This window comes from Oculina patagonica, chromosome 4, assembly GCF_052425735.1.
Source record: "Oculina patagonica isolate OP01 chromosome 4, crgOcupat, whole genome shotgun sequence".
Lineage (NCBI taxonomy): Eukaryota > Metazoa > Cnidaria > Anthozoa > Scleractinia > Oculinidae > Oculina > Oculina patagonica.
The window spans coordinates 23,516,852-23,544,627 of record NC_135761.1 but is presented as its reverse complement, the minus strand read 5'-3'; the positions used below and the strand labels follow the sequence as shown (position 1 = coordinate 23,544,627).

General features: G+C 38.5%; 3 protein-coding genes and 1 long non-coding RNA gene across 7 annotated transcripts in view; 3 read left to right on the top strand and 1 right to left on the bottom strand.

Annotated features, from left to right (window-relative positions):
* The window catches only part of LOC144651889 (collagen triple helix repeat-containing protein 1-like), a 33,201-nt gene extending 32,306 nt beyond the window's left edge, over positions 1-895 (top strand). For all 3 annotated transcript variants that reach the window (XM_078511948.1, XM_078511949.1, XM_078511947.1), the window contains exon 4: positions 420-895. In XM_078511948.1, coding sequence (XP_078368074.1) covers positions 420-782 — 363 coding nt within the window. In that variant the 3' untranslated portion in view covers positions 783-895. The remainder of the gene's footprint in view (positions 1-419) is intronic.
* Positions 896-3,517: 2,622 nt separating this feature from the next.
* LOC144651916 (collagen triple helix repeat-containing protein 1-like) lies at positions 3,518-11,726 on the top strand. The gene is made up of 4 exons (XM_078511988.1): positions 3,518-3,572; positions 9,804-9,915; positions 10,856-11,098; positions 11,191-11,726. The coding sequence occupies exons 2-4, from the start codon at positions 9,847-9,849 to the stop codon at positions 11,551-11,553; spliced, it is 675 nt and encodes a 224-aa protein (XP_078368114.1). The 5' UTR covers positions 3,518-3,572; positions 9,804-9,846; the 3' UTR covers positions 11,554-11,726.
* Positions 11,727-15,917: 4,191 nt separating this feature from the next.
* LOC144652000 (uncharacterized) lies at positions 15,918-17,465 on the bottom strand. The gene is made up of 3 exons (XR_013570404.1): positions 17,139-17,465; positions 16,615-16,694; positions 15,918-16,012 (listed from the first exon to the last, which is right to left on the bottom strand). It is a non-coding gene; the product is annotated as an uncharacterized LOC144652000 (long non-coding RNA).
* A 1,221-nt stretch (positions 17,466-18,686) lies between these two features.
* LOC144651908 (collagen triple helix repeat-containing protein 1-like) lies at positions 18,687-24,381 on the top strand. Of its 2 annotated transcripts, none has more exons than XM_078511979.1 (4): positions 18,687-18,794; positions 19,721-19,831; positions 23,385-23,642; positions 23,826-24,381. In XM_078511979.1, the coding sequence occupies exons 2-4, from the start codon at positions 19,763-19,765 to the stop codon at positions 24,189-24,191; spliced, it is 693 nt and encodes a 230-aa protein (XP_078368105.1). In that variant the 5' UTR covers positions 18,687-18,794; positions 19,721-19,762; the 3' UTR covers positions 24,192-24,381. The 2 variants fall into 2 exon arrangements, with proteins under 2 accessions (XP_078368105.1, XP_078368106.1); XM_078511980.1 differs by lacking the exon at positions 18,687-18,794 and adding an exon at positions 19,048-19,066.
* The last annotated feature ends 3,395 nt before the right edge of the window (positions 24,382-27,776 follow it).

The window sequence follows — 27,776 nt, the reverse complement described above, 5'->3', positions numbered from 1 at the left end:
AAAACTGTGACTAGATGTCGAATACATAATCATTATAAGCAGGCTATATACTTACAGGGTTTTCTATATATATATGCTGCATGGGGTAATTATTCAGTATTTGCAGATTTGTTGCTAAACAATAGTTTGCGAGTAAAGTAGGAGTTTAGTGAAAGTTGAAGGTGTGGGACAGAATGCGCATTAACTAATACTCCATGCATCTAATAGGCTTGTTTTCCACTTGGTTATGCAGATTTCATAGTTTTTATTTTTTATTGTAAATATTGTAAATAATAATCTTTTATATATTTTAATAACTCTTTGTAAATTTAGTTTATTTGGAAGACGAAGAGCCACTCTGTGGAAGCTCTTCCAATAAAGCCGTTATTATTATTATTATTATTATTATTATTATTAGTTATTATTAACTGTCTTTGTAGGATTGCGTCTTTGTCAAGCTAAACCAAGACACAGCATTGAAGGTCGAGTATGATGGCGATTTCAGAGTGGCTTATTGCGTCCACTGTTGCAAGCGTTGGTATTTCACCTTCAATGGCGTGGAGTGTTCTAATCCGATAACCATCGAAGGCATCGATGTCATTCACGCTAATCACGGCAGAAAAGACACCAACGTACACAAGCACAGTCAGATCGGGGGATACTGCGAGGGGATTGGTAAAGGGACCGTACGAGTCGGATTGTCAGTTGGAGATTGTCCGGGTTACAAGAAAGGTTCTGATGCATATACTGGGTACAACTCTGTGGCTCGAATCATTATCGAGGAAGTCCCTAAGCCACAGTAGCTGAACAACACAGTGAGCAACCAGCAGCTGGGCAAAACGAAGCCCTTAGTAGTTTAGTTTGGTTGCCCTGTTTTGAACTGTAGCTGATAAAATTAACTCCGTGGGTAACTTAAGGCTTTTGTAATGGTACGCTTTGAGATGGCTCAATAAAGTACTTGTAAAAGAAGCTTTTGACTGTCAATTTATACTTCGAGAGTGTTACAGCAGTGTCATACAGTCATTTCCCCCCTAACAGTCACAATCATGAGTAAATATCATCAAAAAACGTTGATAATGAATCGAGGACATGCAATAAACACCCCTCACTATTCCTCCTGGTAAAAATTTTGGGTTACTGATTCAGGGCAACTAAAGAACGCAAGACCATAAATTGCGCAGGGCCAGGAAAAATACCAAAAACTTACACTATCAGTCTTGCTAATCTCATTTCAGAAATGATGGCATTTTCATTCAATTTTCTTCACTGGGGCCAGACTTAACTCTTAATATGCCAAGGGGAAGTAATTTTCAAAGGAATTTTTTGCACTCACATGAAACGCACATCATCAATTTAGCTTTTGACAAGGGCTAGTAGCTTATCTAGGATGACTAGACTAGATTTTCGCTGGTGGATTACTGAACAATGGTTTCGTTTTAGGAGGTATAGTCACTTAACTCTACAAATATCTCAGCGGCTTATAAGTGAAACACAAAAATGTTTTCACCATCCAGTTAATAAAGAACTTGAAAAACAAACAACAAAAACCTTCTGAAAACCTGAGAAACAAAAAGGGAAAGATAAACCACGTTTTGGCAAACCTCTGCCCTTTGTTATTAATATCAGTGGAATTTTCTAGTCTTTAATACAGTCCAATTACTCTAGAAATTGTAATGGAACTCCACGGCAGAATCAAAGTGCCACGTCAGCTTCTCGCAACAACGAAACGTCGTGCTACTTTTCAACTAGACTTGCTCCAAGTTGTTTGTTTTAGTTTGTACGTGTAAACACGAGGGTGTGGGGGGGGGGGGGGGGGGGGGGGGGTCATGCAGAATGCGCGCAGGTTTAACACACTCCGTGTTAGTCGCGCGAGTTGATATAGTATGGCGCCCGAGAATGACAGCCAGTTTGAATCTCGCTTAGCTTTTGGCAAATGTTTGTCAAAATATCAGCGGAATTTTCGATTGTCATTATCTAATCACATAAGAGATTGTAAGAGAACTCAACCAGAAGGAAATTACCACGTCAGCTTTCTGTTACAAGCAAGTGTCATGCTACTTACTACAGAATTTGCTCCAAGTATGCAAAGTCGGTTTGCGCGAAGGGCTCGCAGGTTGAACATACTGCGTGTTAGTCGCGCGAGTAGATAAATTAAAGCAACAGCGTGTAGTCCAACCCCTGAAACTCTCCCTTTCTCGCTCTATATAAGAGTTGAACCCTTTATAGGGCTGGGGAGAGTTTATAACATTTAATTACCAATAATATTAGCCCCCTTAAATGTGATACTAATTCATTTCATTAAATTGTTATGTTTTTACCACTCGTTGCTGAATTTCTGCTATTTTGAAGATTATGACAACTTTTGAACTAAAAGGATTCCACGTTTTATGTTGACAAAGGTGAATATATGAAAGACATATAATTGAACTGCGGATAAATGATGAAGTGAATGAAATGATCGTCGCAGCGTGTAGCATTTTTTTTTAGCCTGAAAAAAATGCAACGAGGATCATTTCATTCATTTCACTTTTTATATTGCGAGAAATTCAATGGAAAAATAGAAAACGGAGTGATAAAGTATAATTGGCATTTCATCAACCTTCATGTATATTTAATTAGTTAAATATTTTGTCACGAAGCGTAACAACGACTTCGGCCTCGATTAGCAAACGCATTTATCTAAGTCTTGCAACACTTTCTGTCTTCATTCTTTGAAATTTAATCTAATTCCATTCTTTTCCGAAAATGAGCGCCAGCGATTTATTTGAGGCGGAAATATTTTTGTTATTCACTGAAATTCAGAACCTTTTATTTGCACTCGATGACCCAAATCTATTACCTCCAGCAGTTAACATCAGCGTCCACTAACATTCTATCTGTTTTCAAATATTGAATTAATGTTTTTGTGGCTAATTGGACTTTAAGAGGAACGTCGTAAATGTTTTGAGAATCATAGCTGTTTCAATACACAGGTGCACAGTGATGGAAACAACACAACAATTTACAGTCTTGCTGAAAATAATATTTGGTGCCAATAAAAACTGAACTAATAAGTGAAATTCATGATCGTTTTTTGCTCAATTAGGTTATTAGATAGACGCCTGTCCTCGGAGCCTGTCAACGTTAATGTTAATGAAAACCTAACCAGAAACGCTTTGGACGGAAGGGGAGGGGTGGGGAGCTAAAGCCTCACCAGCCTCGCTCCCTGTGCGGTGTCTGGATTGAACGATGGAAACCCTAACCTATTATACTTTGGTCGTTTATAAATGCCCCCCCCCCTCCCCGCCTCAAATTAACACTTTTTAAAGTTAAGAAGTTAGTTGCGTAAAGTTGCACAGTAGGTGAACTGGAAAGCCTATGCAAATTAAAGCAATTATGTGTAAATTTAATGGTGCGTCGTCTAATGGTTATCAGTGTTTTCAGCTGCGAAAAGCCGAGACATGCAATTATCATCTACCCATAAGGAACAAATTAGAGTCAATATTAAACGAGAATTAATGTTGTGGGCTTTTTCAGCGTTTTGCATTAGCCTTTGACGAAGGTTGTTTCTTGCAGTTAAGCTTCATAAGCCACATACATTGGTGAGTGAAAAAGTGAGTTAAGTTTTTTCATCGTCTCGTGTCTTTAAAATTCAACATTTGGATAAGCTTACCTGGCGTTTGGTAGCAAACTTCAACTAGCAATTGCCGTTTTCGCGAAAAAAATACTGACTCAATTTAAAAATAGGAGCATGTGCAATGACAAATATGTAATTTAGTTACCTTTACGGCTCAAGGTACGTATCAGGTTATTGTGAAAGGATTTTACTTCAGTCACTTTCATTAAGACTACTCGAGTTTTTGGAAATGAGTTTATCAAACCTGTTATCTGTGGGTGTTTGAAACGCTCTTGGAGTTTAAGAATGTCTGTCTCAGAAACCCAGGCAATATTAAAAAATGTCGGAAGAAGGGGGTGGGCCGATCTCCACCATATTTATGTTGCATAGAGGTCTTACCCAACTCGTAACCATGGTAACAATTTTTGATTGATTAGCTTTATTGTTTACGAGAACAGACCACCCCCCCAAAAATTGCCCAAATGGCGTGACAAAAGTTGTGATTTTAGGTCAACTTCAGCAGCGTGTATCTCTGGATATATTTAAGCAACAGATTTAATTTCACATCAGCGTAACACTTGTCCTTTGGTAGTTTAAATGCGTACTAAATTAAATGTTTTCTGTACATCGTTCACGATCTGCATGCAAACTTAGAAGCCATACTTCGCAACATTTTCAAAAATCGCAAAACTAGGCATTTTAAAATTACAGTTTCTCCAGGGTCCGGGAAGATACAGATATAAACCTAACTGCAAGTTACTCACCAAAGATAGGAAAACATTTTAGGCCAGTGTTGAAATTGGACCAGCGAATTTAAATTTTTTTAACGGTTCACTGTTTTACCGCTTTGGCTGATGTCATTTTCCAAGGCCACTACGGCTCCCTTGAAGCTGTCGATCTCATTAACCGGATTTCGCCGTTTAAGCGCCTCCGACAGGTGTAGAAACCTTAACGCTGTGGTTTCTTGCCATATTATTTATAGTTTCGCTGTAAATCGTCCTCGTTTCAAGCGAGAGCCAAAGAAACATGCCAGCGATTGCGTGACAGGAGTGGAATACGCAGCTTGAGGGAGCCCATCGTACCAAAGCAAACTTGTCCACGTTGATTAACAGACTAATAGCTTTTTCCTTCAATACTTGATCCTGGTCCAGAAAGGCTTTTAACTATCCCAATGTGGATTGAATTGGTCTTAATAAAGCTCGCCGCAAGTGATCCGTCACCGGCACAAGTAGGCAACAGACTCGTGGAAACATCGCTGATGTCTGTGGGTTTGAAAAACGTTCCGATATTCCCGCTGATATATGCCATCTTGAAGCTTAGTTGCGATCGGTTTATTTGTCAGACAAGGCCAAGGATGCAAGTTGCGGAGGCGAATATTATTTGCTTTCAGCTACGTATTGGCAAGATTTTGCATTCAGATAAAAACCTGATAAATCATAGCGCTTAGTAACCTGGCATGGATTTAAGAAATTGGCGGGAATGGACTACCGGAATACCCCTGAAATCCGTGGAACGGGCGATCACGGAATTGAATGAGTTGGATTGCTTTCATTCGGAAACAAACAATTATTTAATACAATCGAACTTTAGTTCTTTTTTCTCGTTACAAACAATTTCGTTAATGTGAGTTGCAACCAATGACGCAGTTTCAGTCAGTATGATTCACCACCTTTCAGTGTGCAATATTATTAATGAGTATTTCTTTCTTCTTGGCTAGCTAGAGCTGCAGGTTTCAGCGGGATAATTAATTTTTACACAAAATTCATTTTGCAAAGACAGTAAATAAATCTAGGGTTAATTAGTTAGGGTTTCTTAAAACATTGCATGACAAATAAAAACCATAGTAGCAACAATAACGAATATATGTTCCACATAATTAAGTAGTTTGGTAGACATGGTGGTATGCAGATCACATGTATCCTGATATGTCGACGGCTAATTACTGTCTTGGAAATACCAGTGAAAAGAAACTCTCCCCTTTATGACGTTCATGTATTATTGTAAGTAAACTCGTCGACTAAATTATCTGAAGGATCGGCAACATTTCACCACCGCCACTGCAACATAAAAGGAACTATTATACCTCACCGAAGTTGAGGTAGACAGTTTTCTGATGCGAGTAGGGTGTAGATTATTTTAAACGACAACATAAAATAAAGCAGGAAGTGTAAATTGCACCTACATGTAAACACTTTCTACCTAACGAGAGAATTCAATAACATTATAATCTCATATTATGAAAAAAGGACCTTCTCGTCGCGATGGTAAACGGTTGCGAACGTTCGCTGAAAATTATATCAAGAACATTTGCCTGTGAGAATAATACTCATTCAGCGCTTCGACGCTGATATAGCTAAATGAATCTGTATATTCTTGAAACATAGTGTTTATGTTTAACACTGTAAAAAAAATCTTATTTGGTCTGAACCCGTCACAGTTCATAACAGTCCGCAAACTGGTTAACTTTCTGACACTAAATTTGTAACAGTTAAGTGTTTTTCAAAAACAAAAAACAAATGCGGATATGAATTATCCCTGACTAATTAAATGCTTTACAGAGCTTTGTTTCCCTTGACATACAGCTTAATATTAGATCTCTTTTACTACTGGGAACATGAGCAACTTTGAACAAGCCTAGAAATCGAGGAAACAAATGTCGCTTTCCTGCTTTTAGGGCCTTCAACACTTAGGTCAAAATGTTGACAAATGTCTTCCAAATCTTTGAGTTTGAACTTGGAATGAAGTTTGCCCCTTCTTTGCAAGTCACATAATTATGTCTTCCCCCCAGTGCCAAGGCTTCCTCTCTTTCCCAGTCTTCTGCGTCTTCGTCCTTGTCTGTCTGGCCTTCTTCATCTGATTCTTTTGCCTGGTCAGATGGTTTCTTCCTCTGCTTTGCTGCGAGTCTGGAAAATAAGCTGCTAATCTGCTTTGCAGTGCGCCATTCCGCTGGTTTAAACCTGGCCATTCCACGACTGTCCTTTGCAAATCGCATCTCACGTGAGACCTACCAAAGATAGCGCAGGGTTTGGAGGGATAAACGGTTTTGTAGACAACATTGTCATGCAGGGCACACTTTATAATGAAATAACGTAAAAGAGCGAAAGATCCATCGCTATTCTCCAGTCACCCCCCCCCGAAAAATATCGCTTGTCTATACCTAACAATAGACGTTTCTTGCAGCGACACATGACGGCTTTACCCCCTGGCCAGTTTACTGTCAAAAGTTTCCTATGCCGTGAACATATTGTCATTTGTTCTATCTCTTGGTCGCTCAACACAAACAGGCCAGCTCTATTTAAGATGAGGTCCACTTCTGAAACACAGACACGCGCGTGCTGCCCTCGTGCTCCGCTTGCCCCAAGAGAACGCAAATATCCACTCACGTCTTTTCTACAACTTAGCAAGGTGACCGAAAAAGCATTTTTGTCTTCTTCTTTGACACCTCCGCATCTGGAGTGAGACAAGTCAACCAAAATGGAAATTGAGCAAGCCATTTCATTACTTCTCTATCTTCCCTAAAGCGAAATTGACTTTCAAACAAAAACTGTTTGCGTGCTTGGTTAGTAGACCTGCAATGGGATGTAATCGAATTTTTTTACGTCGAACTTTCAAGTGCTGAAACAGGGACGAACGTTAACTTTTATAATTGCATTTCTTTTGTAAATACTGAATAATAATAATAATAATAATAACAACAACTTTATTTAACCACGGTAAAAAGTTTAAAGCTAAAAGCTTGTGGGGCCGTGTACAAATTAAAAATTTAAAAAGTCATATAAAAAGACATCCTAAAAATATTAAGAAGATAGAAAAAATTCACTATTATAACAACAATTTAAAAATTCAATAAAATTTAAAAACATCATCGTTCAGAATGACAGTCTGCGTGGATGACGCCTCGAAGCTAATATTTTTAAGAATGCTCTTGCCTCTTATTATGTTAAAAAACGACTTAAAATTACTAGTTTTACCGTTGTTTTACTGAGCAACTGCTTGCGTGGCGCGAACATCAAAGCACTGGTTTTCTAATATTAAGTTTATGTCATCATGGGGATTGTCAGAATTTAAAGCGCCCTTTTATGTTAATGAACAGCAGAAAGCCACAATTATTCTACAAACTTTAAGGTGAACGTTTTTAATGTGTCATTTCTAGGAAAAATATTTTATTCAAATTGTTAATACTGCACTTTGTTTGTTTTACCTTCCTTGAAGCCAGACAAAACGTCTTGTTCCCACGATGAAATATACATGCTTTTCTTGCTGGAAATAATTGAATTAGCACTGATATCACGAAAGCTCAAAGCATTACTTTATGGCGAAGAAACCTATTCCCTTTCCCTCGTGGAGGTTTAGCGTCTTTCAAGGAATTAGGTCGGTTTAATATTAGGAAACATATCAGTTCGCATAGACGGTAACTGTTACAAAAAACTAAGATTTTAATTGTTTTCTTTCTGAGGATAACATGTCCTTAGTGTAACTGATATAATTCATAAATAATCAGGGTAGTATAGTAGTACATTTAAAGCCTTTGCTCGAAAGCTGGGTATCGATGTCTAAGACACTAACTCGTGCCGAGACTTTGTACAAAAAAATTCATAGGTCTCATAGGGTTCTTCATAAAGCTTCATAATGAATGGTTTATTTGCAAATTGACAGTGATGAATGGCGAGCGAATCAAAACGGAAGGGGAAAATAATTGAGATGAACAATAAATCATAAATTGTTAACTATATATAAATTTGAAAATGGCAAAAAGTATTATATAAATCAGCATTTATCTTAATTAGTGTTACCTCACGCCCTTACCATCCTGCAAATCACATCTCGTTGTCCACCCCCCGTCCCCCCACCCCCTACTCCCCACCCTTCCTCCCACCCAACAATCTCGCTAGCCTCGGCGTCAATGCTGCCGTATCAGGCCAGTTCAGCCGCAAGAATTCGTGGTAAACCCAAGCTTCCGTGAAACCTTTGCCAATGGCTGAGCAAAGTTCATCCACTTCTTTTATACAAATCTGTTCCATGGATCGAAATTGTCCGACGTATTAACGAACTAAAACCAAGCTTCAAAGAGGCGGAACTCAGTTGAAATGTCCAAACATTTTACAAACGTGCGGCCGTCTGACGGGGAGATTCGACCATGTTATTTTATCCGTTGTGTACTGGATTTGGGACTCATCTTTGGAATGTCAGATATCTGTTTTTGAAAAAGGAGCACGTATTCAAGGAGAAGATGTCGACAATGTTTCTTTGGTTTGAAGGCTGAACTGAAAGCAACGTGTTCAATTTTTGTCACGCAATCTCTGCCATAACATTCCCTTCGCTCTCGCTTAGAACGAATACTTTGCAGCAAAATCAAGGATAATATGACAAGAAACCAAAGCCTTTTGATTCTGCACCTGGCGAGGCGTTTAAACGGCGAAATCCGGATAATCAGATCGACAGCAGCTTGAGGGAACCGTACACTGTATAGGACTGGCTTTGAAAATCAAAACAGCAAAAGCGGTAAAACAGTGAACCGTTAAAAAATTTAAATTCGCTGGTCCAATTTCAACACTGGCCTAAAATGTTTTCCTATCTTTGGTGAGTAACTTGCAGTTAGGTTTATATCTGTAACTTCCCGGACCTTGGAGAAACTGTAATTTAAAAATGCCTAGTTTTGCGATTTTTGAAAATGTTGCGAAGTATGGCTTCTAAGTTTGCATGCAGATCGTGAACGATGTACAGAAAACATTTAATTTAGTACGCATTTAAACTACCAAAGGACAAGTGTTACGCTGATGTGAAATTAAATCTGTTGCTTAAATATATCCAGAGATACACGCTGCTGAAGTTGACCTAAAATCACAACTTTTGTCACGCCATTTGGACAATTTTTGGGGGGGTGGTCTGTTTTCGTAAACAATAAAGCCAATCAATCAAAAATTGTTACCATGGTTATTAGTTGGGTAAGACCTCCATACGCTGTAAATATGGTGGAGATCGGCCGACCCCCTTCTTCTGGCCCCTGCCTGGATCTCTGAGTCACAAGCTCTTAAGCTGTAATTTTCAAAACTAAACAAATCCAAGAAATCTTGTAAGAAAGACCGCAAATACAACAATTCGAGAAGAGTTTTTCAAGAATCGTTTCTTGCGGCTACCGTTTTTCACTTCCTAATGCCATTTACAAACCGTTTCATACTGAATTTTAGGTCATTTTCGAGTAGTTTATTTTTTCCATCTTTTATTACAGATTTCCGGACTATAAAGTGGAACTAAAGCATACGAACTGAAAGATGAGTTTGCTGATCATTTTGCTCGTCTCGTGTATGATTCCACACTTGGTGTTTTCCACCAAACCGACGGTAAAGTTGTTACTTAACAATCCGATCTAATGAACGCATCGATTCGAATCAGACTAGCCTTCTTTAATCGCGATGTTTTTAGTTGAATGACAAATACACAGGATTTTTTGCATCATCATTATCACTGCGGTGTACAGAAGACTCCCGAAATCTCGCTCACTATGCATCTGTCTGCATTTTTCTCATCTCGAGCTGAAACTCGTTTCCCTTGGATTTGTTATCTGTTTAACAGTCAATTACGAAGCCCGTTATCGATTTTAAACCTCTTAATATGTCTCGAAACCGCGGTTGTTTTTTCCTTTGATACCAGTTGTTTTCTAGCTAGGAAAGATTTCGTTTTCTGTGAGTATAGAGATAGACACTGTCCTTTTCATGTTGGACTTCCTCGCTAAATAAGTAACGTATTCCTGAAAAATAAAGAAAAACTAAAAGAATTGGCCAGGCAAAGTTTTCTTAAAGGTGAAATTCGTGCCTACACTTAGACTATGATTGTTATAACAAATGTTAGTGTAGCGCCTAGAAATTTATATTGCGTAATTCCATTGGGGATTAGGTAACCTTGTGGTGATACACAAATATTTTTGAAGGGATTTTGCATGTATTATAGTTTTTCCGCGTGTAAGTCAAGATTAGTTGAATTATGTGTTTCGTTTGGAATCGATATTCCTTATTGTCACACAGATAGTAAGTATATATATGGAAAAAAATATGGTGCATTCAACATCGTGTTTCGATCCTAGATATGTTACGTAGTCTTTGCTACAGTTAGTATAAGGACAAGAAGTTCATGATCACCGCTGTTTGTCTGTTTGATTAACTGAAACCTACATTGGAACGGAATGAAAACAAAAACAGCTATATGTATCTGTGGAGATTGAACAGGAAAGAAAAATTAATTTTAGTTTGCGTTAATCTTTATATAATTCCGTTGAAAACCCAGGCTCCTACCCGGCCGTCTTGCGCAGCCAATGGTGTACCAGGTGTTCCTGGGGTACCTGGGGTAAACGGATGTGATGGGGCCAAGGGCGATCAAGGACCTGTGGGAGCACCCGGTAAAATTGGACCTAAAGGTAGTCAGGGTGTCAAGGGAGACCAGGGCCTCCCTGGTATAGTCCCTAAAAGGAACTGGAAACAATGCACTTGGAAATCATTGGAAGATGGGAAGGATTACGGATTGATCAAGGTGAGAGCTTTTACTGCTTGCGTAGGACATGTTTCTTGCTTGTAATATAAAAAGGCTTTGTTAAAGTCTTGAATTTTTTTCTCATTTTAAAGGATTGCGTCTTTGTCAAACAAAGCAATGAGACAGCCTTGAAGGTTGAGTTTGATGGCGATTTCAGAGTGGCTGGTTGCACACAATGCTGCAAGCGCTGGTATTTCACCTTCAATGGCACGGAGTGTTCTAACCCAGATACCATCGAAGCGATTGATGCCATTTGGACAAACCATGGCAGAACAGACCACAACATACACAAGCACAGTCAGATCGGGGGATACTGCGAGGGGATTGGTAAAGGAACCGTACGCGTTGGATTGTCAGTCGGAGATTGCAGGCTCACCAAAAGTGGTGGTGATGCGTACACTGGGCACAAATCCGTGACACGAATCATGATCGAGGAAGTCCCTAAACCACAGTAGCTAAACAACACAGTGAGCCATCACGAAAAACGAAGCCTTTAATAGTTAAGTTTAGTTGCGCTGCTGTGAGCTTTAGCTGACAAAGTTAAAGTTTTGTGGTAACTAAGCACTCTTGTAATGAAGTGGTGATGGTATGCTTTGAGATGGCTCAATAAAGTGCTTTGAAAAAGAAATACTTTTGACTGTTAATTAATATGCCAAGGGCGCTGGTCTCTGAAATCAGTGTCATACAATCACTGTTTTGCCGGGTGTTTTGCTTTAACGGTGACCTTCATAAATAGTTCCAGCGGCTCCTAAAAAACATCTGAGAACAGGTAATAACCACCTCTCGCCCCACCCTCTTTCTTGTGTCAATTTTTGGGAAGTGGCTAGGAAAACTGAAAAACTGAAAGATTGTCTTTTTGTTTGTTTCATAGAAAATCAGCGCTCATATTAAACGCACGTCATTAAAGTAGTTTGTAGAAAGAGCTAGGAGGTTATTGATTAGAACTAGTAGTAATAGATCAGCATTTTACGCCATTTTTCGGCATTCCCCTGTTCAAGTTTGTTCAAGTAAATATGACAACTTTAGTCTGCAAATATATCGAAGGCTAGGTAAAAGAACAATACGCTGACATCATCCAGTAATAGAGGATCGTAAAGGAAAAAAAATCGCAAAAAACATTTATGATGTACACAAACTGTTGTGCTATCATCTCTGATTAATGTTGAACGGAAAGCTGCTCTCCACCTTCTTCTTTACAAAGCTGCGATAGTACAGTTGCACAGTCAGGACAAGTTATCTTCGGGAAAAGGCTCTTGAGGAACGGTTCTAGCAACTGACTTTCACGTTTCAAGCAGTTCCGCGCGAAAAATTAATCAGCTTAAACTTAATATGTGAAATAAAAAATTAAAATCCCCCTTGCCTAAAATCTTCTTCAAAATAAATATATTCAGCTTAAAAAATCCGAAAAATTCGAAATCTTTTAGTTTACACAAAAATATTTTCTAAAGTCCTAAACGATATGTCATTCCTCTGCAACGGAAAAGATAAAACTCAACCATGAGAGTTACTTTGCCTCCTTCCCCTCCCCCCCCCCCCGCTTGGTAAATTTAGCCTCCTTTACCCTGGAAGATTCTTAAAACTTTCCTTGCGAGATTTATTTATCCTTGGTGGGGAATGGAAGGCATAGGTGGCGAAGCAGGGAGGAGCAGGGGGCTGTAGCCTCGCCCCCCCCCCCCCAAACAGAATTTTTTTGGGGGAGGGGCTAAGCCCCCCACGTGATTTGGTGCAAATCAATATTGCAATATTGTAACAAATTTACAGTCATGCATGTTGTTGTTGGTGGTGGTGCCGAAAATATCGCGAGCGCAGCGTAAAATTGGTTTGTCAAGATATTCCGTCTCATGAATGAGTTCAATCATCTTCGAAACTTCCTTGGAAGTCTTCGGAAAATTTCGATTATCTTCGGAAAATTCGAAAAATGATCGGAAATGTTCGTATGTCTATCGAAAAACAATCGGAGAATCTTAAGAAATCTTCGGTCGAGACACCGCTCAGAAAACAAAACGTTGCTTGAACGGAAAAAAGTTGTTCCAAATATGAAAACATGCAGAATAATTTTGGGACAGTATTAGTCCCTCCCCAACGTTTCAAAATGCTCCACCGCCTCTGTAATGTTACCATCGCGTTCATTTTGGCCAATATTAGGGGAATAGTGACATTATTCTGTCAGAGAATATTTTAAATCGTTCGTCTCTCGCAGTTAATAAACACCCAGGTGGTTTTAAGCTTGATTTGAACAATTAGCAATTCAGTAAAATTATTTTAAGACGTTATGAAATCACGTAGGAGAAAGTGAGAAAGAATTAGTTGACAATGAATATTGAAAAAAACTACTCTTAACCTGAATTGCTAATGTAGGCTACGGTATTTGGTTGGTTTGATTTATTTCCATATTTTACCACTGGTTTCTGTCTTCCTGTTGTTTTGAAGGTCGCCATTACTTTGAACTCAAAAGAATTCCACTTTTTATGTTACATGAAACTTCCAAGGAATAATGGAAAACGAGTGCTAATGTATATTGGCATAACGTTCACCTTCATGTATAATCTCTCTTTAAATCCGTGCGATATCTCACTGGTCAAATGACTGGTGTTGCAAATGGTAAAATGATATGTTTATTTCTTCTTTATTCAATATTGTCAGTGAGAAGTAAGAATCATCTCCGCCTCGATTAGAATGCACATTTAAATAATACATCATGCAACATCGTGTCTTCATTTTGACATTGTAGCTGCGTAACTAACAGAACAAGTACATAGAGATACGCCGGATATTTAATACGCGTTCTTTTCTAAAAAAGAGCATTTTATCTGAAGGGGAGGCGATGTATTTGTTCCAAATTTTGGTTGACGCATCAACAAATCGTTTACCCCCACATCCTATCTGTTTTTTAAATATTGAATGTTATATTTTGGCTAATTGTACTTTAAGACAAACGTGGCAAATGTTTAGAGAAAAGTCTGATAATCATGACAGCTGTAATACACAGGTGCACACTATCTCAAAATATTGGATGTATAGGACACATCAACAAACAGTTTTGCCGAAAATAACATCTGGTGCCAAAAAAACTGAATAAGCGGATTTCATCATCTTTTTTAAAGAGTAGACAATAAGGATTATTATTATTATTATTATTATTATTATTATTATTATTATTATTATTATTATTACAAGTGAAACCGGTAAAAACAATATATAATTATATATTCCATAGAAAAGAGGAAAATGTGAAAAGGTTAAAAAATAGATTAGTCTGAATAAATCTGCAGCTTACAGTACTTTTATAAGTAAATGCCTACATTGTGCGGTTCCAGAAAATTTGATACTCACCCCAAGGATGGTCAATGGAAATTCTGAAGGGGAGGGAGGGCGCAATAGCCCAAATTTTTAAAATAAAGTATGAAGCTAAACTGAAAGTTCCAGGGGGTCGGAAGGGTCCAATCTTGGGGTAGGTATGGATATTTTTGGAACCACACATTATACAGTAATTAAACTGCCATTAAGGTCTGGACACACTAGGCGACACGTCGCTGCAATACGCCGCGGCGACAGTCGCCTAGTGTGACATGCGACAAACTGTGTCGCTGCAACAGAATTTTGTCCCTGCGACGTCTTGCACGAATTCAAACTGGTTTGAGAGCGCGTCATGTATTTTCGCCATATTGAATATGGAAAACTAGTTTGCATTCCCCCTCTTCCAAATTAGCTGTTTGTGCACCAAACAAACACCTTGTTGCAGCGACTTAGTTGTAAGCAGTACACATGGAGCGACTTGTCGCCGCGACCTGTCAAGTCGCATAAGTTGTCCCGACCTTTACACTATTGAAGACACTTAAGCCTGTGCTAGAGTAAATTTATGGTCTGCGATAGTAATTTCGTAAATTTTCGTAATATTTTCGTAGAATACCCCGCCATTATTCATCTGCTCCCGTGGTCCACAGTCCGCAGTGAAATTTTGTTGTTAAGTTATATTTCACTCATAACGCAGTCCGCAGTCATGCATTCCATTAATCAAAATTGGATTTAATTGTTATAATTGCCTGCCACCGCGGTCCACAGTCCCATAGTGTTTTATTTGAAAATAATACAAAGTCTGCTAATCGCCTGCCACCAGGGCCCGTAGTCCCGTAGTCGATTCTAAGAAATGCTAGTAAATGTTATAATCGCCTGCCACCCTGGTCCGCAGTCCCGTAGTGGATTTAAGAACAGTAGATATCCTGAACACAATATAAAGGCTAACCGCAAGCAACCAAATCGCAGTCCGTAGTGTACCCAGAATTCTACATGTTAACCCAATATATAGTGTTGCCCTTACAAATATAGATAGCTAACCGTGAACAGGCTAACCAAAGTGCATTTTAGGCTAACCGAAATGAATAAGTAGGCCTCTCTAAACACAAAACATTCTGTCCCATATGTTCACTATGGGACTGCGGACCACGGTGGCAGACAAGAAATGCGTGACTACGCAGTGGCAGGCAATCTAAACACCAAACTTTTTGTGACGGACCGTGGACCGTGGACTGCAGTGACATTAAAATCAGTTCAGCATGAAATAATTTTTGATATTTGTATGGTGACTGCAGACTGCGGTGGCAGTCATTTCAGTTATGCAAAAAAGTGCCGGGGTAATCTACAATCATGCCAAAACAAAATAGTTTTGTCATGAACCCAGAATGGTTTCAAAACTTACATGTAATAAAATGTCAGTATTCACATGTAGCCTTATCTGATTGGGTTCTGGGATGTTCATATTACATATAACATAGCTATAAATGTCACTAAAGTATATTCAGGTTTAAACTGGCAACATGTGGGAATCAATCATGTGACAATTTTATTACATTAACACAATGTGTATTTTTGAGTTCATTTTGACTAAGAGAAATGTCATTGCACTCTTCAAGTCACCTGTAAATAGAAACAAAACAAACAAAAACTGTTTATTTTGATGAAATTGCTATTTTTCCAGCATGCAGACTGTATATTGAATGGCCTTTTTCAGTGTGTGAAAAAAAAAACTGACTGCTTTCATGTTGGGCTAGTGGATTCAATAATTTTTTCCACTTGCTAGATAGCCAAATGACATTTATGGATTTTTATTTGTTGTTGTTGATCTTTCCAGAGAAACATGGGACTTTGGGCAAGCATATAATGGTTTCACCTTGCACAGTCTACCTGGGTCAGGCCAGGAAGAAATCAATTTTCTTTGCACCCTTCCTTTCATTAATCATAATTTTGCAGAAAAAAATGTCAGTCTTCATCTGAATTTTTTTACATTGCTAGCTGTAGTTTAAAATGCTACTGAAGGCCATCCAACAACTGAAAATACATGCCTTAAAAAAATGTCAAACAGCTTTTTTTATAACATAGGCAAATGTCTGGTCAAAAAGTAGATCTTTTAAAAATGTCTCAGGTAGTGAATGTGTGAAGAGAGGAGGATGGGAATTGCTGAGATTGGCTAAAGAGATCAATAACTGCCTGAACTTGTTATAATCCATAGTTTAACTCACCAGCAATTCAGAAAGTCCTCAGTTCAGAATTCTGTAAATCCTGTTTACAAATTAGACATTCTAATAATCCCACAAATTACCTGTATACAACAAAATGCAAAAGAAACGTCAATCTATGTCTGGCAATACAATACACATCGTGGTAAGATAGAAATTTAAACTTCAGAAATGGTCTCATTTATTTCTTTGCGGCCGGAAATGACCACATGGTCAATATTTTGACAAACATTTCCTCACGTATAAATATATAAAGGATGCGATTCTTATTAAATTGAAGTAGCTTAACATTCAGATGACAAATATAAATAACAATTACATGCCTCGACGAACTGAGTGACATTACTATGACACTATCGCCTCAAAATCTACAAGATCTTTTCGGCTTTAATTCCAGTGAGCTAAGACCAGCTTAGTTTTAGTACGATTCTATCTTTAGCACTTTTATTAATCTTCACATAAACGCCGAAGACATAAGCTTAAGCCAGTCTTCAAAATGAAATTATAGTACAATGAGAAACGCTTACCTGAAGTCTCTGTTAGAAATGTTTGTGCGAAAAGCTTCCACCGTTTCTCCTCATTCCATATTCTTCTCCAGTATCGGGAATACAAATAAAGGATATCGAATACCCTTTGTTTCGGGACTCGTGATCGCGTCAAGAAGAAAGAACATTGACAAAACTATCCTATAGAACTCGAAATTGCAAAATCAAAACACTAGATCGACGCCATTTTGAAAATGCGCCCGCAATACGGACCGCGGGGAATCCGCAAGCAGGGGGGACTAGGGGGGACACAGCTTAAACTCTCCCCAAGCGCCACTCCTTTGTCTGAAAGAAATTACATTCAACCTCGCTCAGAGCAATTACAATGAAAAGAAACTGATCACGCTATAATAAAGAGCATACACTCAAGCCTTTGGCAAAATTTTCTTTTATTTCAAATGCAAATGGTCGTTGAGTAGGAAGCCAACAAACTTTTCTATTGTATTTTTTACTACCGTACTTTTTCACAAAAAAGTAATAATGGCCATTTTTCAAAACACTATTTAATAAACTACAACTTTGCTCAAAAAGATCCTAAGAGAGAGGGTCTAGTAAAGTTTTCAAGCGAATTTAAAAATGTGATCCGTTCTGGTCACGTGACCGATGACGTCATAACAATGGGACTAATTAAAAACTACTTCACATATAATTATCTACCAACAAGTAATTTCTTATTACCTCGCATTTAATGCAACGCCAGATACGCACTTGTACCCAGACTCCCATTTTTTGAAAATTGTGCATAGCTACCTTAATTTTGATATTTTGTTCGGTACCTGGGCAGTCCGAAATGCCTCACACCAATGTGCTTCAAACTGCAATGACTGCATTTTTAGTAATAAACTATTTTCGTCACAGTGAGCAAAAACGAACTTCTGAGCAAAGTCACGTGACTAATGACGTCATCAACCTACGACTTATACAATAAGTAGTTTATGGTAAGAGTTATTTCTATACGACGTACTACTCCTGCTGACTTCAAACTGACCAAGTTATTTGGCATTGACGATTTTTCAGTTGCAAAGGATTTTGGGAAGGTTTTTATTATAATTATATATTGTTTTTATAATTATTATTATTAGTAGTAGTAGTAGTAGTAGTAGTAGTAGTAGTAGTAGTAGTAGTAGAAGTAGTATCAAAAACCTAACCCACGGCTACAGTTAAGCAAAGGGGATGGGGAGAGGCTGGCGGTGAGAGATTTTTACACGCTGAAACTTGGCTCTTTAGCTTTCTTGTTCAAGGTTTGCGTGTTTATGGGTGGGGTTGGGGTGGAGTAAAGCCTCCCCGGCCCCACCCTTTGCGCTGGGCTAAGATAAATAGATGAGCACCCTAACTTTTCAAAAGTCACTCGAAAATTAACACTTTTTAAAGTTTAAAAGTTAGTTGCGTGAAATGCTACAGTAGATAAACTCTAGTAAACTCAAAGTTTATGCAAATTAAAGTAATTAACCAATTTAATGGTGTGCCGTTTAATGGTTCTTAGTGTATTCACCTGCTTAAAGCTAATAGACGCAACTTTCTATCCATGGAGAACAATATCAAAAGCGAATGCTTTGATTCAGAATTTTTGCGCTTTTAGCGTTAGCCTGTGACGAAGGCGTGTTCCTTGCAGTTCAGCGTTATTAACGACATACACTGGTGAGTAGAAAAGCGAGTATAGGTCCACTGTCTTTTCATCTCAACATTTGGATAAGCTCACCTGGAGTTTGGCAACAAACTTCAACCTAAAATAGCTCATTCCGCTTAAACAAAATATTTAATTTTGAAAATAGGGGTAAGAGCAATGCCAAACATATTATTCAGTTTTGTATACAGCTCAAGGTATCTGCCCATTGCGAAAAGATTTTACTACAGTCACGTTTATTAAGACTGTAAAATTTTTGGAAATAACTTTATCAGATCTGTTCCCGGTGGGTGTTTCAAACTTTTGGAGTTTCACTTCTTTCTTTCAGAAGTAAACAAATCAATGTAATCTCGAATCTAGGTCGCGAACAATAAATCGAGAAAAGTTTTTCGTCTTAAAGGGGCTTTTTCACGGATTTTACCAGATTTTTGAATAGTCCAAATTTATATTTGTGTCGCAGAAAGCCTCAAAATAATAGTTCATTTTTATCAAAAATATGCTATATTAGAGCACTGAAACTGCCAAAGAGCGTCTTTGGCTGCGGATGGAAATGGATTACAACTTTTAAAATTAATTAAGGCTTAGCGTTTCAAGTTGTTTCCGCGCTTCCTCAAAACTAAAATTGATATTTATAGCCGTAGCTTAATTTATATCCGCAAATTAAGGTTTTATCTTCCTTTAGATGTTCAAAGATAACGTTTTTCTTGCCTATAACTTATTTTAGAACAGTTTAGACCAAAAAGCTAGCTGCGAAGTCCCCGTGACGTAGCTTCTGTAAGCTAACGTTTCTAGGGTAATTAATTAATTAATTAATCCTTTTCTTATCGTGTTAATTTAAGTGTCGCGATTACGGTGTTTGCTTCCTCAGTTGCCATTTTTTACCTTTCAAACTGATTTTTAGGTTTTCGAGGAGTTTATTGTTTTCCATCTTTCAATACAGATTTCCGGAATATAAAGTGGAGCTACAGCATACAACTGAAAGATGAGTTTGTTGATCATTTGGCTCGTCTCGAGTTTTATACCACACTTGGTGTTTTCTGCCAACCAGCCGGTAAGTAATAATAAATGCATCGATTTGGATTAGACGAGCCTTCTTTACTCGCGATACTTTTAAGTGGAAGAAGGAATATACAATAACATAAAGGATAATCCGAATAAATGCACTTTCTAACTGATATTCAGAGCAATAAAAAAAGCAGACAGAATGTTTCAGGGAAGGCAATATTTCGGTCTTTACAGTACCATCGTCAGTTATAAGCCCATCATCCTGGAAACAAAAAAATACATCCGATTATAAGCCCCCCGGATATAAGCCCCCTTCTACCGGATGACAGTACTGAATAGGGCTGAATGTTGCTTTATTGTGCATTTTTAACTTAAAAACGTATTTCCATCAACACTCCCGTGGCCCGTTTCGAAAAGTTTTTTTATTCCGCTTATAAGCCCTCCCGGACATAAACCCCTTACGAAGTTGTATAAGCCCAGGGCTTAAAACCGGAATTCTACGGTATTTTAATTAACGTTTTCCGACCAAAGGCTTTAAGAGAAGACTAGATATGTAGCATGGGTGGAAGGAGAGAGCTACTGCACGTGATGAATACTAATAGATATTATGACATGACAAACGCGAATTTGCAGGTTTTCTTTCTCTGCAGACATGTGGAAACAAGGTACTTTAAGCCACACTAAATTTAAGAAGACTTTTTAAAACTCAAAGCTACCCGACAGTGAAAGAAAGCTACAGAAAAGGAGTTTCCCTAATGGTCGCGGGTCGCGGGTCGCGGGTTTTAAATAAGTCGCGGGTTTTGAAAAAGTCGCGGGTTTTGAAAAAAGTCGCGTGTTTTTAAAAAGTTGCAAGTTTTCAATAGAATGCATTTATTTCTCAGTAGAATTCATTCAAACAAATTTAAACCGGTTGCAAAGACGCCGGTTTTATAATGATCGCGTTTTCTTAGGAACTACGTTACGAAGTAACGTTGCGAGTTAGACAATCAAATTGCGAACTTCGGAACAAACTTGCCAAACTTTGCCGACTGAACTTCTGAACTTCCCAAGTTTGCAAGTTGAGGAGGAACGAGACACGTTACAAAGTGGTGGCAGAAATATTTCAGCGATTCTAGCTGCTCGAGTTTCAAAATAGTTGTTTGAACAAGCACGGCGTCGGTATCAACGTTCTGACCCACAGTAAGTATAAGGATTACATATACCGTCCGTAGCATCACGTCCTGAAAAAAAACATGTTCAAATTGGGTATCAAACATTGCATGATTTGCAATCAAGCTTTTAAGTTTGAAAACAACGTTGCGCGCGAGCGATCATGAAGTTGAACCAAAGTATTCATGATTGAACGCGTACGGTTGATAAATATATTTTACTAGTATTCTGTGGCAAAAACTCTTTAAAATATTTTTAACTGGCGCAGATTTTAAAAACCCTTCTGTAGTTATGTTCACAGAAATGGTTTTGCTTCGCTAAACCATCGGAAGAAAACACGTACCATAAAAATAGAATTGAGCCATAAAAGTGACACGACTTTTAATTCAAATTTGTCTGACTCTTTCGCATTTGTATAAAATTAATTTTACGTGAAGATCGGTAAAGCCGTCCACTTTCATTCTGTTTACAAACGCAGAAGACTTGACATTGAAGTTAAAGCCTCACAAAAGTTTTAAAGATGTATTTGCTGTATATAAAAAGTTAAATTTGACCAAATTTCAGCCGACGTAAAATTTATTTATCGGCAGATCGCTCATGCGAAACGACGTCAGGCTCTTCAACTTTAACCAAATATTTTGAAACTCTAGCCACTGGAATCGCTGGAACATTACCGCTGCTGCCATGTTTTCTTCACCTGAATTTCCGACATGAACATGACTTTCGAGCAATGTCTTTTTCCTCCTCAACTTGCAACTTGGGAAGTTTAGCCGGACCAAAGTTGGGGAGTTTGATCCGAAGTTCGTAATTTGATTGTTTAACCCGCAAAGTAATTGGCTACTTTGTAACGTAGTTCCCAAGAAAACGAGTTTAAATTTGTTTGAATGAATTTTACTGAGAAATAAATGGTTTCTATCGAAAACTCGCAACTTTTTAAAAACACGCGACTTTTTTCAAAACCCGCGACTTTTTCAAAACCCGCGACTTATTTAAAACCCGCGACACGCGACTTGAAACCCGCGACCCGCGACCCGCGACCATTAGGGAAACTCCAGAAAAGGCCTCCTTAAAAGAAACAAATTCGTGAATTCTTCACGTGCAAAAATACAAACTTGTACATTTCCTATAGGCCAATATGCAAAGTTCCAGTTGAAACTCAGACTACCATTCGATCTTGTCTTTAATTAAGCTTTAAGCTTGGATCTGACAACGTTAATTGAAATAGCTGCATACAGGATGCCGATGACTGATCATAATACGTTTCTGTTTTAAAACAATAACTGCGTTGTACAGAATGTACAGAAAACTCCTGAAATCTCGCTCACCATCTACCTGCATTTTTTATTATTTCGAACTGAAAACTGTTTTCCTTGGATTTGCTAACTGTTTTACAGTTATTTACGATGTGCTTCCTTGAACTCAATAATCAATTCAAACTTCTTGCTATCTTAAACCTGCAGAACCAGTTATTTTTTCCCTTGATGTCGCAATAAGCGTTATACAATAATTAAACAGCTAAGAAAGATTTCTGCGAGTTGATGGAGGCAGTGTGCTATACATACCTAAGCCTCGAGGGTAGCCTACAACGCAGCGCTTTGATTTGAGAAGGATGGCTCATAATGATTTAGACATTCCGTCTTTTTTTTAAATTTACTAATGAACAAATAGAGGTTACTGTGATTGTCAAAATTTGTTGCCATGGCAACATCAAGATACCCTATTTTATGACTTTCTGAGGATAATATCTTAACAACTACTGACTCGGTGAAAGTTTTTGTTTTTGATATATTTTAGCTGGCAAAACAAACATTTATAAAAAGTTATAAAGTAGAAGTCAGAGCCACCTTAAATTTATGAAAAAAATAACGTACCTCGCAACCCCGCCTACATATTTGTTTTGAAAATTTGCAAAAATGTTTCTGTTGCTAGTTAGACAAAATATATATCAAAAACAAAAGCTTCAAATGGTCAAAAATTGGGTATCTTTGACCTGTTATGACATTGCCATAACAACAAGTTTTGACGTCACAACGACCTCAATTTGTTCATTGGCAAGACTTATACAAATTTGTACAAGTGTTTCTTCAACTAATGGTGTAGCTGCGAGAGAACATTAAAGACCATCATGCCTAAACTGACCATTACAAGCCAACTTTTAAACACGGCTGGTCGAAAGTTTGTACCAATATTACGTGTGTGTGGTAGTTTACACCCTCCTTTTTACGTGGGATTTCCTAAAAAAATAAAGATAAACTTAAAGAATTGGCCAGGCGACGTTATTTTACAGGTTAAGTATTTGCCTACACTTAGACCACAGCTGGTAATGTTAGAATACCGACAAAAAAACGATATTTGAAGTTCATGATACATTGGTATGGAATGAAAAAGAAAAAAATGTATCTATCGAGAATGAACAGAATCTCACATTTTTCTTACCTGTTTAAACCCAGGCTCCAAGCCCATCGACTTGCGCAGCCAACGGCGTACCAGGTGTTCCTGGGGTGCCTGGGCACAACGGAAGAGACGGGGCCAAGGGAGACCAAGGACCTATGGGAGCACCCGGTAAAATGGGACCTCAAGGCCCTGAAGGGCCCAAAGGAGACCAGGGTGCAAAAGGCGAGCAAGCCCCTTACCAGATCCCTCAGAGAAACTGGAAACAATGTGCGTGGAAGAATCTTAATGATGGGAGAGACTATGGGCTGATAAAGGTAAGAGAAATTGGTTTGCTTTCCTTATTAGCCGTCAGACGATTTTGTTTTCTTTGGCGGGGAGAGTTAATATGGCATCTAAAGTCTAAGGTCAGGCGATGACAAAACATTTCAAACTGATTTGATATCATGTAAATAAAACATTAAGGTAATGTTTTTTACGTATTTGTTTTTGCTCTCTAGGACTGCGTTTTTACCAAAAAGGCCTATGAAACGGCTTTGAAGGTGGAGTACAACGGTGATTTCAGAATATGCTGTTGCCTGGATTGCTGTAAGCGCTGGTTCTTCACCTTCAATGGCATCGAATGTAATGGTCCTCTTGCCATTGATGGTGTTTCCCACATTGCTTCCATGCACGGCAAAACAGACACCAACATACACAGAACAACACAGATTTCAGGTTACTGCCAGGGAATTCCCAAGGGAACCGTCCGAGTGGGAATAAATGTCGGCGACTGCCCAGGGAAAAAAGCGGGATCTGATGCTTATACCGGGTGGAACTCGGTGACCCGTATCATGATCGAGGAGGTTAATGAACCCCAGAAGTAAGCTTGAAGCAAGACAGAAATTAAAAAAGCCTCAACCATGCTGTAGCTATTAGGATCGTAAAAAAAGTTTGTTAAAAGCATAAGGTAAATTAGTTGCGGGATATACTGATTATTGTAATAAAGATGGGGATTTATGCTTCGATTATGCTAAATCGAGGTGAACAGCGATTAAATGAGGTTTTGAAAAAGCATTAATCGTTTGTTGTGCTTGTTGTTACAAATATAGTATGTGTTCCTTTCAGGTGTCCTACTTGTCAGACTTGTCCGGTTCGTTCAAATGAACTGTTTACATGGTATACCATTCTCATTCAGTAAATATGCCGGTTATAGTCTAACCGGTCATTTGTGGAAAAAGATTGTGGCCTAGGCAATGGGCGACCGGGTGCGAAAGCGCTCGTTGCGTGCAACATCGCTACGTTTGTTGTAAAAAGTAGGGCCACCTTGGTCTACAAATATATCAGCGGCTTATCAGTAAAAGACAAAACGCTGACATCATCCATCAATTGAAGGTCATTTTAATAATTAAAAGGTACACAAACTGTTGAGCGACCATATTTGATTAATTTTGGGAAGAAAACAGAAATTTTGGCCAATCTCTGTTGAAGTATTCGTGGAGTTTGTGGATTTATCCCCTTAATTAAGTGCTAGGTATCGGTTTTAACGTAAAACGTTTTATATGTCAGCGGCTGTGTTAAAAAGTGCAGGACGAGAAATATATTCCTGTGCATTCACGAATTTTATGGCAAACAACGAGATTAGAAGCGCGTGTTCTTCCGTAGCCCGTAATAAAATAATACTGATAAGCAACCTTATAGTTATTCTTTACATCAAGAAGACTAACAATTTGAATGAGTTTATTACCAAACAAAACATCAACTAACACAACAAATGGAGAATCAATATTTACCTATATATTTTCAGCCGTATTCACAAATGATACTTTCACCACTCTCTTTACACACTTAGACAAATTTTACCAACCAAAAGTTTAATGACACACATCATTTGTGCACTACCGAAGTGCTCTTCTTTTTGAGGCGTCAGTCGTAAAACCGAGTGACTCCGAAGTAGGAGTTTTGTTTTTCCTCCCTTTTTGCCATTCTGAACGTGTAGACTTCGAGCACTTTCTCACAAGTCCCTTTCTTGCTCGGAGTTTTACGGTTCCCTAATCATTCATACAGAGGACACCATTTTTCCACAGAAGAAAGAAAACATGTGCGAGAGAATGATCGGGAATACTTGATTTCCTTTTGTACTTTCACAAAAGGGCAATTGTTTTGAACTCTATAAGGACAGGCTTTTTTCGGGAATTGCTTCGAAGTCGTTCAATTAAGTCGCAGCACTTGTTTAACTATTTGGAAGGAGGCAAGGCAAGCGTGTCCAAGTGGTTTAGGGCGCTGGTGTTGAATTTCGGTGGTCCCTGGTTCAAGACCTGCCCTTGCCACTAGCTGGATTTGTTTCTCGGTTGTCCCGAGTTCAAATCCTTGACCACGCTTTGTATATAGCCAACTGGTCTGCCTTCTGCCAGTTGAGATTTTTAACCTTGTTATGTTCATTTAAAATTATTTGTTTCCTCTGTTTCAGTGGCATGCCTGTAAACTAGCTATCTCGTTGAGATATGAAGCTAAGTGCATGACCACTATAAACATATATTTATTTATTTTTAATTTTTATAATCACGCTTTTGGCCGCATTGCGACGAGCGAATCGTATTTTGAAAACCCGAGTTTATACACAACAATGAAATCCGTTACATGGCCGTACCCAGTAACAGCAAACAAGGGCACTTGCCTTGGTAAAATTTTTAATCCATTTATTTTTTCAGGTTATTCAGTAAGAGCAGTAAGAGGCTGCCGCTATGCATTAAAATACTTTATTGCGGTTTTCAGTGAAATGCGTACTCTGAAATTCAAAATACAACTAACGATTGCGTTTTTCGCTGCCGTCAATCATAATTATGGCGACAGCCAACGAACCATGAAAAACAGAAACAAACAAAACGGATCGAAATCTACCAATCACAACTGACATATTTGACCTTTTGACCCGATTGAAGTGAACTTCTGTTTCCCGAGAGGTCCGCTAAGATGATTGACGGCAGCAAAAAGCGTAAACCGTTGATTGAGGATTGAATTGCAGAGTTCGCATTTCACTGAAAACTGCAATAAGTATGAAATAAATGTTTATTTTTTTGCTTCGGTAAGAATCTTTGTCTGGCTACGGCACAAGGCTATAATGGACATATTTATCTAAGACAACAGAAACGTCACAGTAAAATGCGACAAGATAAATGCAAGATGCACACTTTAAAGAAACGAGATAAAAAAAACGAGAAGCTAGGGAAACAAGAATGAGATTCTTCAAAAGACCACGGGTATTCGTCTTTTGCTTCGTTTCTCAGATAATTTTGCTATAATTGACTAAAACAGTATAAGCATGAGCAGTTTGAGGTTGCTTAGTTTGGTTGCGAGCTCACAGAGTATGGTGTAATTTCTGTGCGTCCAGTGACGGGAGCCTTGATGTACGATTTGTCTCAGACGAATACCGTAAAATTCCGGTTATAAGCCCTGGGTTTATACAACTTCGTAAGGGGTTTTGTGTGGGCTTATAAGCGCGGGGGCTTATATCCGGGAGGGCTTATAAGCGTTTTTAAAAAAAAACGACCACGGGAGTGTTGGTCGAAATAGTTTTTAAGTTTAAAACGCACAATAAAGCAACATTTAGCTCTGTTCAGTACTGTCATCTGACAGAGGGGGGCTTATATCCCGGGGGGCTTATAATCGGATGTATTTTTTTGTGTGGGCCACGGGGGGTAGGGGGGGGGGGGGGGGGGGCTTATAACCGGAATTTTACGGTAATGCATCTGTTATATGCATCTTTCACACCAGGTGTATAATTTTGTTAAATTCGTGTCAAACAAACTTAAACTAGTGGTAACCACAGGTTAGAAAGTGCGGGCCCCGACAAACTTTTGTTTTCGGATTCTAATCGTTCTTTGTGGAGGAAAAAATTCTCAACTTCCCAGTGTTTGAACGATACATTTTCGGATCCTTTTGCATTAACCGTTCATGGTGGAAGATTACGGATTGTTAATTGACAAATCACTGGACAAAAGTAACGCGTCACGCGAGGAATGCATGATGTTTGTTGTCAGTGTTGTAAGGAATTTTTCGAGATTAAATAACTGTTGTTGGAATCATTCGTTTTGCTCTGGTTTATCTGTGATACAATCACAGCAAATCTTCTCAAAACCAACGTCTGCAAAACGTAATGTTTCTTCCATGTGACAGAAGCCTCGATCTTATGTGACAAACTGTTGACATTGACACATTTTCGCATTCTTATCGTCTTGATGAACAGATATTCATCTTCCGGTGTTTCGACAAACTGTTGTGATTGACACATTTTTCGCATTCTGATCGTTCTTGGTGGAAGAACAAAATTTTCAACTTCCGCTTTGCAGCTAGTCTTTTATAAACGTGGCGCGCACGCGTCGTACGCAATCCGCTGGTCACTGTCAAGATTAGGGTTGCGTGCCTCTCTTGGGCCCGCAAAAAGGACCGAGGACAAATGACTTTATGACACC

Excerpts from the sequence above, each read along its gene's own strand:
- LOC144651908 (XM_078511979.1), top strand. The coding sequence starts at position 19,763 with ATGAGTTTGTTGATCATTTGGCTCGTCTCGAGTTTTATACCACACTTG. Across the intron at positions 19,832-23,384 it reads TGTTTTCTGCCAACCAGCCG|GCTCCAAGCCCATCGACTTG; the intron begins GTAAGTAATAAT and ends GTTTAAACCCAG. Across the intron at positions 23,643-23,825 it reads GAGACTATGGGCTGATAAAG|GACTGCGTTTTTACCAAAAA; the intron begins GTAAGAGAAATT and ends TTTGCTCTCTAG.
- LOC144651916 (XM_078511988.1), top strand. The coding sequence starts at position 9,847 with ATGAGTTTGCTGATCATTTTGCTCGTCTCGTGTATGATTCCACACTTG. Across the intron at positions 9,916-10,855 it reads TGTTTTCCACCAAACCGACG|GCTCCTACCCGGCCGTCTTG; the intron begins GTAAAGTTGTTA and ends TTGAAAACCCAG. Across the intron at positions 11,099-11,190 it reads AGGATTACGGATTGATCAAG|GATTGCGTCTTTGTCAAACA; the intron begins GTGAGAGCTTTT and ends CTCATTTTAAAG.